At 36.5% G+C, this 14,150-nt stretch overlaps 1 protein-coding gene across 1 annotated transcript in view; it reads left to right on the top strand.

The window, feature by feature from the left end:
* TMEM131 (transmembrane protein 131) overlaps window positions 1–14,150 on the top strand; it is a 100,047-nt gene that overhangs the window by 48,366 nt on the left and 37,531 nt on the right. Inside the window, exons 5-12 of the mRNA XM_057422199.1 lie at window positions 1,749–1,872; window positions 2,818–2,934; window positions 3,783–3,905; window positions 4,501–4,581; window positions 6,679–6,829; window positions 7,053–7,109; window positions 8,155–8,216; window positions 13,851–13,959. Coding sequence (XP_057278182.1) covers window positions 1,749–1,872; window positions 2,818–2,934; window positions 3,783–3,905; window positions 4,501–4,581; window positions 6,679–6,829; window positions 7,053–7,109; window positions 8,155–8,216; window positions 13,851–13,959 — 824 coding nt within the window. The remainder of the gene's footprint in view (window positions 1–1,748; window positions 1,873–2,817; window positions 2,935–3,782; window positions 3,906–4,500; window positions 4,582–6,678; window positions 6,830–7,052; window positions 7,110–8,154; window positions 8,217–13,850; window positions 13,960–14,150) is intronic.

Below are 14,150 nucleotides of genomic sequence, written 5' to 3'. Positions count from 1 at the left end.
AATGCAGAGCTTAAAAATCTACCTCATCTTCTCTCGCTTCCTGCTGTTGTGGTTGGTGGGAACTGTTCTGCTTGATTTCTTTCCGTTTTTTTTTTTTGTTGTGCTGGTAGAATCAGAGAGAACTTGTTTAAGGCATGACCGCTTTCTCTAAATGATGACTAATATCCCCCTGTATACTTGTGACAGATATGAGTACTTTTATTTTATGGCTTAGCCTGGGTGTTTTGTACATGTTTTAAAAGGTAATGATTAAAATGGTTGTCTTAAATACTTGTTAAGCTAGAGAAGTAAAAATGAGATTTGTTTTTGATGGTGAAAGAAGGAGCAAGAACAAGTATTTGCTGATGGAGACATGAAATTAGGAGGACTCGGCAAGCAAAGCAGTTGTAGAGTGCGTATATAGTCTCCTGTGAGTGACGATACAATTTACTGAAGGTTAATAAATGTGGCTTTGAATTAATATCATGGTCTTTAGCCATTTATCTGTTTAGCCCACGTTTCATAAGTAGCAGGTCCTGTCTCTTAACTGCAGTCGCTTTTTAAATTGTGGTATAGTTTGATTACTGTCACTAGATTCTCATTCAATGCAACCTCTAATTTACAGTAAATTTATGTTGCTCTATCTATTGAGACACATCTCCCCCCCTTCCCCTCCAAGCTATAGAAATGTGCAACTACAGTAGTGCTTATTAATTTGGCCTATTAAAGTTAACTGAGGATGGCAGAACAATTGCCTGTTATTGGTCATCATCTCTTCAGGTACTGCAGATAGCAGTTGTCATCAATAGTTTTGCAGTGCTTGCAATGTTCAGAGCAGGTGACATGGAAGGGAATGCTACATGGAATACGTCTAGAAAGTTAAGAGCTAAATATTTTGGATTCCAAAATTTAATTTGGAGCGAATTATAATCTACACGCTTTAGTGGTGTTTTGGTGCTGATGCTTAACAAGTGTTAAAAGGAATGAAAAACATTCTGAAGAGATGCCAGACTGAAAAATCATTGGTGAAACTGAAGTTATTTATTGGCACCTCAGCTCTTGTAAGCAAAGAGGGACAAGCCTAATGCTTGTATGGAATAAACTATTATCATGTCTTGTTACTGAAAATGTGTGCTGCTGTTCAACTGTTTTGACTTCTCTGTTTTAGACAAATTCTAGAATTTCTCTCAGGCACTTCTCTTTCTTTCCTTAAGATACAGATTCAAATGCAATATAAAAAACAAAATATTTATTGCTGCACATGTCTGTATACTTAATTCTGTAGATCACAAGATGCAATTCCTGAAAAGTTCTAGGTTCGGAGTAAGACTACTTATATAGTCTTATCAGGAAAAAAAAGTCTGGTTAGACTTTTGCTTTTGCCTAGGGTGTGTTCTGTTTAAGTTCCTTTGTGAACCTTTCTTAAGATAATTATTTAGAAGTTCTAGCACAGAAATAGAAAACTTTGCCTTTTCTGGTTCTGAAGTAAAAACCTGAAAAATAGAATTTCATTTTGGGTAAGAGCCATTTCAGTGGATGATAAAGTATTAGGTAAGCCTTCAGGAAAAGTAATCAGTAAAATAATGGAAAAGATGTTTACTAAGTAATTCTTCAAGGTAGAATTTACAGATGCTACTTGAAAAAAAAAAACCAACATTTAATGTGAGGTTCACTGGTATGTTCCTATCTGATTTAATAGGACAAAGCAGAGTGCTCCATTTCCTGGAATTCTAACACTTCAAAAATCTTCTCTCTCTCTGTTTTGACAGGCCAGTTGGAATGCCAAAAATGGAAAAAGTTTACCTACATAACCCTAGCTCAGAAGAAACAATTACGCTAATATCAATATCTGCTACAACATCACATTTTCATGCATCATTTTTTCAAAATAGGGTAAGTTATTCCACTTTATTAAAATTAGCTTTACCTTCCTCCCTCAAATGGGAGCTTGGTTTCCCTTTTCTCTTTAGATAAGCTACTTACTGCAATAACTACATACCTAAAAGTTTTAAGATGCTGCAGTTCTTGATCCCCTATCAGTTACCGAGCAAATTTGAACTGAGCACAGAAGCCCACGCAGACCCTAATAGAAGAGAGGGAGTGAAATATTGCATAAGGGTTCTGACTACACTGGAAGTGTAAATGGTAATTGACAGTTGAACAGCAGATCTCCATTGTTGCTGAAGCGACTGTGTACATTGCCTTAGTATGCATACAGGAACAAGCTGTTCGTACTTCCTTTTTCTGAAAATTGTTGTTGTGAAGCAGTCTCTCCAAAGCACTTAAAACTCTTGCAATCTTGTTGCAGGAACTAGGAACTTGGAACTTAAAAACGCATGGTGTTAGCAGGGTTAACTTGTAACCACGTTGCTGTCAGATACAGTCGCCTAGTTTCAGTTTTGTCTGCAGGGCCTGTGGCTCAGCAGGAGGGGCCATGTAAACACTAAAAAATGCAGGAAACCTGCCTATAAGGAGTCTATTTCACTTCAGTGTTATGGTAATTGCCTTTCTCCAGTGTTCTGTAAACTGTCGGTCTGAAATATATCCATGATAATCTGAACTCTTAAGGTCAGAATTCAACATAAAGATACAATTAAATATGATCCTGCACTAGATAAAAGCTGTAACATGTTAGTATTTCTATTTTTTATACATTTTTATTTGAAACTTTTTTCTTTTCCAAATCTGCAGTAGACTTTCTAACTTCAGCTTTCCATAATGAACATATGGAGATCTTCTATAGCACAAAAACTATTGTTCGTCTGCAGGGTGGAATGTCGTCAATAATGTCTTTACTTATTCTTCTGCATGCTTTCTTTTATGTTTTTTTTTTCCCAGAAAATTCTTCCAGGAGGGAATACATCATTTGATGTAGTTTTCCTTGCAAGAGTAGTGGGAAATGTAGAGAACACTTTATTTATTAACACTTCTAATCATGGGGTATTTACTTATCAGGTAAGAGAATGATACTCTTTCAGAAAGTGTGAATCAACCAGAGCAGTATCATAGAGTCATAGAATGGTTTGGGTTGGAAATGACATTATGGCATGCTTAACCATCTAAGTATATCTGCACAATAGTGGGGGGGAAGTGGCAGGTGTTTATCAGCCTGGTTGAAGACATTTCCATCCCCGCTGCTTGTTGTAACACAGAGGTATACCAGTGTAAATATCTGTAGGGCAGTACTGCAAGACTGATGAAATTATGTAGGGTTTAAAATCCTCTCAACAACTTTTTTGTTTGTGTGTTATTTTAGTGGCTCATTGCAGTGATCTAGTTCATTCTTTAGGTCTCTACTCATCTGATCCAGAGCCAAGACAATGTTATTCATTAAGCTGGCAAAAAATTACTTGAGATTCAGAAAGATAAACTAGACAGATGAGAGAGCCTGAAAAGTGAGAGAAATCCTCTTGTTGAAAGAATATGACTCTTGCTGTGACAGTGTTTTGAAAACAACAAAAATGGATAGTCCCATATGGATAGTCTGTTCCATAACAGTGTGATTAAAGGGTGTTTCACATGTTTTTAACCTTTAGCTGGTATCTAGTGTTTCAAAGTATCGGGGGGGGAGGTATTTTGACTTCCCATATTCTAAATATGTCAGTGTAAGGAAGCAGTAGCTGTGAGAAATACCCTCTAGGTGCAAACTAAGCCAGTTTATTAGCATGATGCTGAGTTTAAATGTTCAGTTAGAAATATAGCATAAAATTAATTGAAAAGAGTACTTGGTAGATTGCTAAAATTGGTGCACATCTGCAGCAGTTACTTACAGCTACTGAAGTTTGTTTCTTTTTCTGAATCAGGTGTTTGGGATTGGAGTACCGAACCCCTATCGATTGCGCCCGTTTATTGGGGCACGAGTTCCTGTAAATAGCAGTTTTTCTCCTATAATAAATATACATAACCCTCACAGTGAACCCTTGCAGGTGAGCCTAAGAGAAAAATCATTGAATGGTCTCTCATGCTTATAGTAATAAACTGAATTTTTGCTTATTTTGGTACTGCTTAAAATTCTATTTGAACTTTGAAGCTATTTGAGGCCAAGTCTTTCATGTTATATAAAAGTTTTTCTGTATAAATGAAAGTCAGTTGGTCTAGAAATTGTAGACTGTGCTCCCAGATCTCTTAATTTGCTAAACTGGGGAGTTACTATGAAATTTCTGTTTCTGAAACTGTTGTAATTTTGCACAATAAAGAAACTTCACTGGTAATAAAGAAAAATACTGAAGCAAAGTAAAATAGATCCTTTCCTTTTAATCCAGGCATGCCTCTTTGCTTCCTTCTGCTTGTTTTGCACAGCATAAGGTGTCTTTATGGACTACCTTAGTATGTAATGCTGGCAAGCATTCTTATGTTAAAGGCAGAATTAATGTCTGTACATTCATTGCTAGAAGTGAATGAATAAGATAGTCCAGTGGTCAAATAGTTGCTAACACATGCCGTTATACATTATAATACCTGATAACTGAAACAGGATCCCTTTGAAGTTGAGCGCTGACATTTTCCTGTTATCCACTTCAGGTTGTAGAAATGTATTCCAGTGGAGGTGATCTCCATTTAGAGCTTCCAACAGGCCAACAAGGAGGTACAAGGAAGCTATGGGTGAGTAGTCATGTCTTGCAGCATTCATTGTACTTGTTGGGGGAGGGCTTTTTTGACATGATTTCAGGTTTTGGGGTTTGGTTTTCTTTTTGCCACCTTTATTTCTTGTCATGTTATCATTAAAAATACTCCATAAAAATTGAAATTATAGCAGGGTCTGTTAGTTGTCTGTGCTAGGAATTGAAGGAAAATTTTAATTTAAAGAAATGATGTGTATTGAGCTGTGCTTTTTAGAAATGAATAAGATGATTCCCAGTAGAATAAGCACACCTACCTGAGTGTTCAGGACAATGTAAGCCTTCTGATGGCCATAGATCATGAATCGAGAGTGTCCAGAAACTGTTGTGGAAAGTATTTCCGCATACATGCCCTGCAGTTACTCTTTACTCTCATGTCTGCTGCTGAAGATGGAGTAGTGGGTTGGATGAACTCAGTCTGGCCCATTAAATCTGTTTCATTGTGTTCTTCACTGAATGTAGTTTTGAAGTATCACATACTGATACCTTTAAGTGAAATAAATTATAGAAGCACCTTGAAGGTAAAGTGTTGGCTCCGTGCTCTATACCACACTGTTGGGAATTTCTAACTAGATACAAAACCTGTTTTGCTCATTAATTAGAATTATTCCTTTTTTTGATCACTTTTTTTTGACTGGAGATACTTTAAAGTTATAGGGCTCTGAAACTTGTCTTTTGCTCAAGTGTATCATTTCAGTCGCTGACAGTTACATCTGTTGTAATAAGTAAAGCCAAGATATTTCCAAGTGAGCTAAGAAGGACAATCACAAAACTTCCTGGCTTTTCTCGAGAAAATCCATGAGAATAGCAGTATCTTAGTTCTAAATACAAAAGTTGCAAACAAGTGAGTATGAATACAGAGCATGAGCATTTAAAAAATGCAGTGGAAAGAGTGAACAGATGCTGAGGTTTAGAAGGAAACATTAAAATGGATTTTAAAAAATTAAGATCCTAGTGTTTTGACACCATTTTAGTTAAATGGCATTGCTTCTAAAGAGAACCCCTTCCTTGTTGTCAAAAGAACTCCTGAGGAATGTTGAATTCTGTAGCAACTAGTAGGTGGAAACACCCAGATACATTATTGTATTGGCTATATCAAGAGCTGCACTGCAGTTAGAAAAAGCTGCTAAGTAGAAGAAATTTTTTGAAATATGGTGATAACATGTCTAAAATTGTTTTGATGCCAAATATTCGGATGATTGGATTAAGCAGTCTGCATATGTAAGAGTATTTTTGTAATCACTGTTCACAGTTACTTCAGGGATCTGACAAACCTTGAATCCCTGGTTACACATATGGAAGAGACAAACCACAGCCTTTCAAACTTCAATGAATGGCTGCATTATGTTGGGTCTGTGAATGAGTGTGAAAACAGAATTTGAAAGTTTCTTAGTTTAGGAACTTGCCAAGTAGTAGCAGTTGAAGCTAGTTAGTTTGATGTTCAACAGTTTTCAAAGAATACATCTATAGTCATTGTGCTATGGAAAATACAGCTTGACCTCCAGAATGGATTGGTGTAAGTTTCTGCTACAGAAAGCCCAGAAGAGGTATATAATATGATCAGCCCCTATATGGATTATGCCCTGTCTAGTTTCCTTCAGCAAAAGCACAACAGAAAGAAGCTGTCAAATGAAATAAGTTTCAGTTGACAGCTTCTATTGATACAAGGACTACTCATCAAATATTCCTACTTTCTGCCATATTTATTTGGATTTAAAATGGAAGAAGCTCCAAATTTCAAATTGAGGTTTTCATCTTCAGTTAAAAACCAAAGAAAAAATTCTGTCAATTTAGTCTGTTGTATTTTGCCATGATTTTAATACATAAAATATAATCAAATGGGGTGTGAAAATCCTCTTGCATATGCCAGTTTTTAATCAGCGTCATATTAGGTGATTACAGCTATCCTTGCTACATTTAATGGTAATTTTAATAACATGTAGCTAATGTCTTACTGGTATTGCAGGTTTTGCTCTTAATGCAAAATACTCTTAATACTTCTATTGTAATTTTTTTGTGTGTGTGGCAGCTTTTTTCATTATTATTGCTCTCTCATAGATGTGCTTTGATTATTTATCAGGAAATACCTCCATATGAAACAAAAGGAGTGATGAGAGCCAGCTTTTCTTCAAGAGAAGCAGATAATCATACAGCCTTCATTAGAATAAAAACAAATGCCTCAGACAGCACAGAGTTTATCATTCTCCCTGTTGAAGTAGAAGTTACAACAGGTTTGTAGAAAAGTGGTTTGGGTTTTGTTGCTTGTTTGTTTAGCTGTTTTGTTGGGGTTTGGGTGGTTTTGGTTTTAGTTATTCAGCTTATTTAACTTTCAAGTGAATTAAGTATATCAAGTATAACAGCTTATTTAACTTTCAAGTTAATTAGGTATATCAAGTGTAACAAGAAAATTGTAACTTTTTTTCTTTTTCTTTTTTTTTTTATTCTTTCTTAAAGCACCAGGAATCTATTCATCAACAGAAATGCTAGATTTTGGTACACTACGAACACAAGGTAAACTATGCTTTAGGTCTCAAAGTATGTGTAAGGAATAGGGTGGGGAGGAGAAAGCCCTGTTACCTTTGTGCTGTTCAAGGTTGCCTCTGGCAAAGTCTGCAAACTTTAAAATGCTTTTTAAAAGCCAGAGTTTCAAGAGCCCGGTAACAGTGTTAGAATAGTGCACAAATGTATTCTTCTGCAAGTATACTTGAGATGTGTACAAGCAAGCAGTAGCTTGCACATCCAGGTATAAGTCTAGTAATAACATTAGTCTTACACAGTTGCACATGGTTTAAACTGGAAACCATTGTCAGTTTACTTAATTTGTGAACTTTTTTGAAAGGTTACTTTACCTATGCTTAAGTTTAAATAATTTTCAGACGTGGCAATAGTGAAAGTGTGCAAACTGAATCAAATTTCTTATGATAAGATCTTCTGGTTTCTTGAAGTGATACAAACATTTATGATTAACATTTTACATTTAAAATTGATATTACTTAATAAAACTAAATATGTATGTATGTGGCAGAAAGTGGTAAAGCTGAAGATATCTTTTGAAACTGTAAAAGGGACTCATTACCAAAGAAAAACACTATGAATCTTCATTCAGCTGAAAAAAAAGGTAGCTTCTGAAGTACTTTTTCTTGCAACTTAACATGAAAAGATTTTTAAGTAAGATTAGTTTCTGCTGAATATTGGTGCATCTGTCAAAATCATTCATTGTAGTGTTTTTTTAGCGTTATTTGTATATTTGAATTTAGAATTATTTATTCATTCCTTAATGTGTTAGAAATATAAATGGTTAGCTGAAGCATATAATACCTATCAATACACCAAAATGCAGCTTTATCATTCTTGAGACTAGCTATTTTGGTTGTACTGTCATGTTAGTCTAACTTTTTAACACTGAACAACAGATTTATAAGAAACCAGCTTTGACTATGTATGAAGTTGTGTTAAAATACCCTAACATTTGACTTTGTATGAAGTTATGTTTGACTTTGTATGAAGTTATGTTAAAATACCCTAATAGCCAGGTGTGTTTTTTGTTCTTTAACAGATCTGCCAAAAATTTTAAATCTGCATTTATTAAATTCAGGAACAAAAGATGTGCCAATTACAGTAAGTTTTATTTCCTTTCCATTTGAAATTTTCTGCTTGAATTTACTTTCTCTTTTAAAAACTAATCATTCACAGGTTCACCATGTAAGGTTCAGAATTGGAAGATAGGTCATGCGTGACTGAAAACATAATTTAGTAGTAAGACAAATAATCTACATTTGCTTTCATACCTTTCTTCGAATGGCTGGTCTGGAATTTATGGATTGTGCCTGTAATATCTAAGGCTCTGGAAGCTTTTATACTTGAGAACATTAACTCCTGTTCAGTGAGTGAGAGATGAATGCAGGGTCTGTGGGATTCTTCGTCCTCCTCACGCACTCCCATGAGAGTGTATAAAGTGATTGCCCAACATTATCTTTTAAAATGAGCAAGGAGTAGCTTTCAAGAGCAGACTGTAAAGTACCTTTGTTTTCTTGAGGTTATCTGCTTTGTAGCTTGAAATAAGAAAGGACTGCAACCACTCTAGAGCCCTTTCCAGTGAGATCACTACAGCTGCACATCTATTGCAGACAGCTTCAGAATTCCAGGCTTTGGATTTTCTACTTTCTGTTTCTATTACAGAATTTTGGCCCTAGTCTGGTAGTCTGCCTTTCTTCATTCATACCTTTTTCCTGCGTCATTTTTCTCACTGCCCACTATTTTTCTCACTTCTTCCCTTCCTGTCTTCCTTTTTTTTCCAGATTTAGTTGTATAGCTAGCTATACCTTGTCCCAGTGCACTTCAGAAAGTGTTGAACTGTTGAAACCAGGAGAATAACTAAAGGATTGGCAAAAGTTTCTTATTGAGCTCTTGGAGAACATTTCTGTGTTTCTAAAGCTTATAGCTGTAACTGTAGGGAAGGGTATTTTAATAGAAGAGGTCTAATAAAAACTTAACAATAAAGTAGTAGAAACCGAGGCTAGATGAATTTAAACTAGAAACAGGACTCTCTTTTAGTAATGAGGATAACTTGCCACTCTGATACTAGTCCATTGCAATGCTTGCTAAGTTGTTCTTTACTAATAATTTTCAAGTGGAGAGAAGCTTGCAGTGTAGCACAAACAGAATTTACTTCATCAAAGTTCTAATGCGTATGGCATTAGTGAGGTCAGATGATCCTGTAAGGTCTTTTGTGGCCATTCATGAAGGGTTTTTAATGGAGAAAAAGAAAAAAGCTCCTGTATATGAGTTTTTACAGTTAGAGAGTTGGTAGATTTATTAAATTATTTTTCCATCTGTCTGCTGTCCTATGTCATGTCCATCTTAGGTTTGCCAGGGTTTTGCGTAGGAATGAGAAAGTTGGGGCTGTTCAGCCTGGAGAAGAGAAGGCTTCGTGGAGACCTCATAGCAGCCTTCCAGTATCTGAAGGGGGCCTATAGGGATGCTGGAGAGGGACTCTTCATTAGGGACTGTAGTGATAGGACAAGGGGTAAGGGGTTAAAACTTAAACAGGGGAAGTTTAGATTGGATATAAGGAGGAAATTCTTTCCTGTTAGGGTGGTGAGGCACTGGAATGGGTTGCCCAGGGAGGTTGTGAATGCTCCATCCCTGGTGGTGTTCAAGACCAGGTTGGACGAGGCCTTGGGTGATATGATTTAGCGTTCAGTGTCCCTGCCCATGGCAGGGGGGTTGGAACTAGATGATCTTAAGGTCCTTTCCAACCCTAACGATTCTATGATTCTAAGATTTTGTGGGTTTTGTTTTGTTGTGTTGTGGTTTTTTGGTTGTTTTTTGGGGGGGGGGGGAGGGGGTATGTTTTGGTATTTTTTTTTCCCCTAAAATGTGTAGTACTTCCCAAGTGCAAATACCTGTATGTTCAAACCATCAGTATCACTTCTAACATAACGTAATGCGTAATTCATACTCTCCCCTATTTAAAAACCCAACTACCCAATTTTTTTTAAGCTATGGTCTTTGAGCCATAGACTATAAACCATGGACTGTAGTCTATGGCTGTCATTTGATAACCATTACATGCCATGACAGAACTTCTTCAGTTGAATTATTCTTTTGCTGTCTGTCAAAGCAGCAAATGTGGTGCAGATAAGGTTCAGATATGATGTATTTTTAGTGTGCCACATACGGCACATCAAGTCAATTGTTCTTCTCATTAAGACACAACTTTGTTGTAAGTTTGTAACCTTCCTAGCATTTGAAGAACTGTGATGATATGAATTTCTGTTGCTGTGCCAATCAAGGAAATAGAAAGTGCTAAACAAGGGTAAAGAATTTTTGGAAGGAGCCTGGTGAGTAGCTTATTTCTAGGAAAGCTTGAGAAATTGATTTCTGACCCTTTAGAGTTAGGGTTTAAAAGCAGTGGGACAAAGCTCTGTGACAAATTTCATCTTAATGTCAGAAGAAAAGGCCAAGGCTATATTTAGCGTATATTTAAGCTGGGTACTGAAGGAACTAAATATCTTCAGGTCATCTGTGTATGAGAGACTGCTAATACTATTGCCGGAGTTGCAGCTGTAGTTGTTCTGCCTTTAAATACTTAACTTGTGCTGTGGTCCAGCAAATTGGTGGAGGAAAATACGAGCAAGTTACTCGAATTGCTTTTTTTTGAGTTCTGAAAGTCTTAAAAAAAAAAACAAAAACCAGCTTCTTTAAGTGCATTTTGTAGGGTTTCACCATTATTAGGGAGAATCATATTTATTCATGACCGGATGAACTGCTGCAGCATGGATGAACGTGCTGCAGCAATTAGGCCATGTTGTCAAAAGTCTAGTAAATATAGATTGTTGAGCACTTTATGCCTTCTCTAGTATGAAAATTTTGTATTCCCTTAGGGCAGTTTAAGCCCCTTTGACTATTAAAAGCTAAGACACACTTCAAAATTTGAGCTCCTGAATCATGTTATAAGACCCAGGAACTTCAGGACAGCCATATATTGAAACTGAGTTCTTTTGGTTTGAAGAGAAGTGTTTGTGTAAGAAAATATTTACATAAATCTGTCACAATTCACATACTTCAGAGTAGATTTTTTTATTTCTCTTCATCAGCCTGCAAGAAGTAGTTTACTTCTCCATTGTGTTTTCAGTCTGCATGCGCCTCAAAGTTACCAAGTGAAAGTTACCTTAAAGGATTAAAATCTAGTAGGTAGTGGCTGTTCTAAATGGTGCTTTATGGTGAAAATGAGCTTTAGTTAGTTAGGTGTGTCCCTGTTTAAACTGAAGGCCAAGTTATTACTGACAAAATAATTGTCTGTAAAAGCAAATAAAACCATACAAAGGTGATTCTGACACAAATGAATTCAGCCTTAGTCTGCTGCCTGTAGCCACAGAGCTTTTTTCCTCTTGCAGCAGGGCAGCTGTGTCTTTACTATCTGTAAAGCAGAAGTCTACAGCCTGCTCAGTCTTTAGAGCAGCATGCTAGCTGTGCAAGATAAAACTACTTTCAGAAGCCTGCTGACAGGTAAACAGTATGGATGAACATATGCCAGTTTCAACCCATACTCTTCTCCTCTTTAGTTTATTAGAATAGGTGTAGTCTGAAAGTCCTTAAACCTTTGAAGTCTTTCCCAGTAACTGCTGCAATAGCATAAAGCTTTCTTTCCCTTCTCTGTTCTCCAAGAACATTTAAGGTCATAATTTTATGGTTTTATGCTAAATATTTACTGCATCTTCATACAGCAGGGTCAGGAATCTTGACTGGGATGCACTCCATGGGAGAGTCAAATGTTACTGAAGTGTATCTGATTTAAGTCCTTCTTCCCCACAGATGTTGCTGTTAGGAGATTTTCAGAGAATTGGTGGTATTAAATTCTTGATGGAACTTGTTTTGCCTGTATCCTCATGACCTGTCCGTATTTGATAATTCTTAAGGCACATCTGAGGACAGATTTTGCTTGGGCTTTATTTGCTTTAGGTTAAAATTTGGGGAAAGTGAAGTTGAAAGGATTCTTGAGGATGTTTGTTTTACTTTTAGTTGTCTTAATTCTGTATTTCCTTTTATAGCATGCAGTCAAGCAGCAAATGAGAAATGTGCATGGTACAGTTAAGAAATTTTCAGCAAAACAGTGTAAATTCCTTCCTTAACTAAATTCATTAGCTGTAGATGTTTTGGGTAAATACATCTAGGATGTTACACCTGTGGTTTAAGTGAAACCTGCCAGGTTTCTGGGCAACAGGCTGTCCTTGTGAGTATTTTTCAATTTGATTTACTAAATGAAATCAGCGTAATTTCAAACTTCAATAATCAAAAAGCAGGCTCTTGCATGAAGAGAGATAGAAATGTTATGCTTTCTGTCATGCAAAAGTTGAGAACTTGATTGCAGCTTTGGTTTCGTCTGCTTTAAGAGCTTTTATTTTTAAAGATACCTCAAGGTCTCAGATACATAGCATAGATTTTCATTAGAAGAAAATGGTGATAATTATGAACTGCCTCATTAAGAGAAATAGCAAATATTTGCACTATGTATATGCAGATGGCTGGCAAAGGTCAGTGCTATAAATCCAAAATACAGAACTTCTGCTTGAGCTAACAGAGATTATTCATTAGCTGCAGGAGCAGTGCTGCCGGTTTCCTCTAAGGATCATGTGGTCTGTGAACTGAATTATGTATGCATGATTTTATGGCTTTAATTTACAATCAAGGACAGCTTAGTTCGAAAGAACTGTTACTGGTTTGTGTCACTAGCTTTCCCTTTGCTCCTCTCTGACCAAGAAGGGCTCAGTTGCTTATGAGGCAGGTGCTGAACCTCTGTAGCCCAGCATAAGGTAAACCAGCACTCAGTTTCCCTAATACAGCATCCTGTACTTTGTGGCAGCTTAACAGCTGCTGCATAAGCAACTGAGCTGTTCTTACAGCAGAAGACATCTGGGGAGGAGAAATCATGGCAGCCATCCTAATTTTAAGCAAAACAAGAACAAGAGTATTTAAATACTCTGTGCCCAGATTCTCTCCATGGAATCTAGGTAAAGATTTTGCTAGCGCTCTTTATAGAGTTTTCAGATGTTGACATGGAATCCATAATTGTGCTGCATAGTTATGAGTATCTCTACAAATCATCTCTGCCTGATAACTGACACAATTGCTATTCTAGTAATGGCCAATTTACCTTTTTCATTTAGTTTAAAACAGTAATCCTCAGACGCAAAAGGTGATCTTGTAAAGTGTTGGTATAGAAAGAGTGCCATCTCAGATTTGCAAAACCATTCTCTATACAGTTTGGTGGGGTTTGGGGGCTTGGTTTTTTTTTTGGTGTGGCAGCTCTGCAGATAGCATGGGATCAGAGACAAGGTAGATGTCTGTATCAGCACGAGTAATTACACAAGTTAAGAACTTTGTTAATGCGTGCCCCAGAAGCAAATAGTCTAGCCAGTGTAACCCTGCAGCGTTAAGACAAAAAAAATGAATACTGATTTAAATAATGCTTGTTTTCTATTTTATTAAGATGTTTCTGGCTATATTCTCATTTCATCCTGCATTCCCAAGCAGAACTCTGTTGCCCACTTTACTGCATACAGAGTAATTTGCAGAACTTGAAAGAAGTTTGAAAGCCTCTTATAATGTTGCCTTATTGTAGGAAAGACAGGCCTGTAGGAACTCAGCCAAAACTAGTTGCAGTTGTATCACTTTGAAGGATATGTGAAGGCTTTATAGTCTGTTAATGATGATAAATTTACAGGTGCTTCATATTTTGATTGTTTGCAGAGTGTTAGACCTACACCACAGAATGAAGCTATTACAGTACATTTCAAGCCAGTTACGTTAAAAGCCTCTGAAAGTAAATATACCAAAGTTGCAAGTATTAGCTTTGATGGTAAGTACTACTTCTGTCTTCTTAGAACTTTTCAAGTGATTCTTAAAACTTGTTGAAATGTCATGAATTATTTTCATTCCCTTAACAAAATGTTACTGATAATTTTGAGAAGGAAATGGAATTTTCCTACCTGGAAAAAGCTTACAGTTCTGCCTTCAGTTATTTCTGAAGGGATTGTCTGATCATAATCA

The sequence above is a fragment of the Pezoporus wallicus genome, unplaced genomic scaffold, assembly GCF_028554395.1.
Source record: "Pezoporus wallicus isolate ANWC-B61680 ecotype Strahan unplaced genomic scaffold, APGP_CSIRO_Pwel_v1 contig_5785, whole genome shotgun sequence".
NCBI lineage: Eukaryota > Metazoa > Chordata > Aves > Psittaciformes > Psittacidae > Pezoporus > Pezoporus wallicus.
The sequence above is the reverse complement of the archived record's forward strand: the minus strand, read 5'-3'. Positions and strand labels throughout refer to the sequence as shown.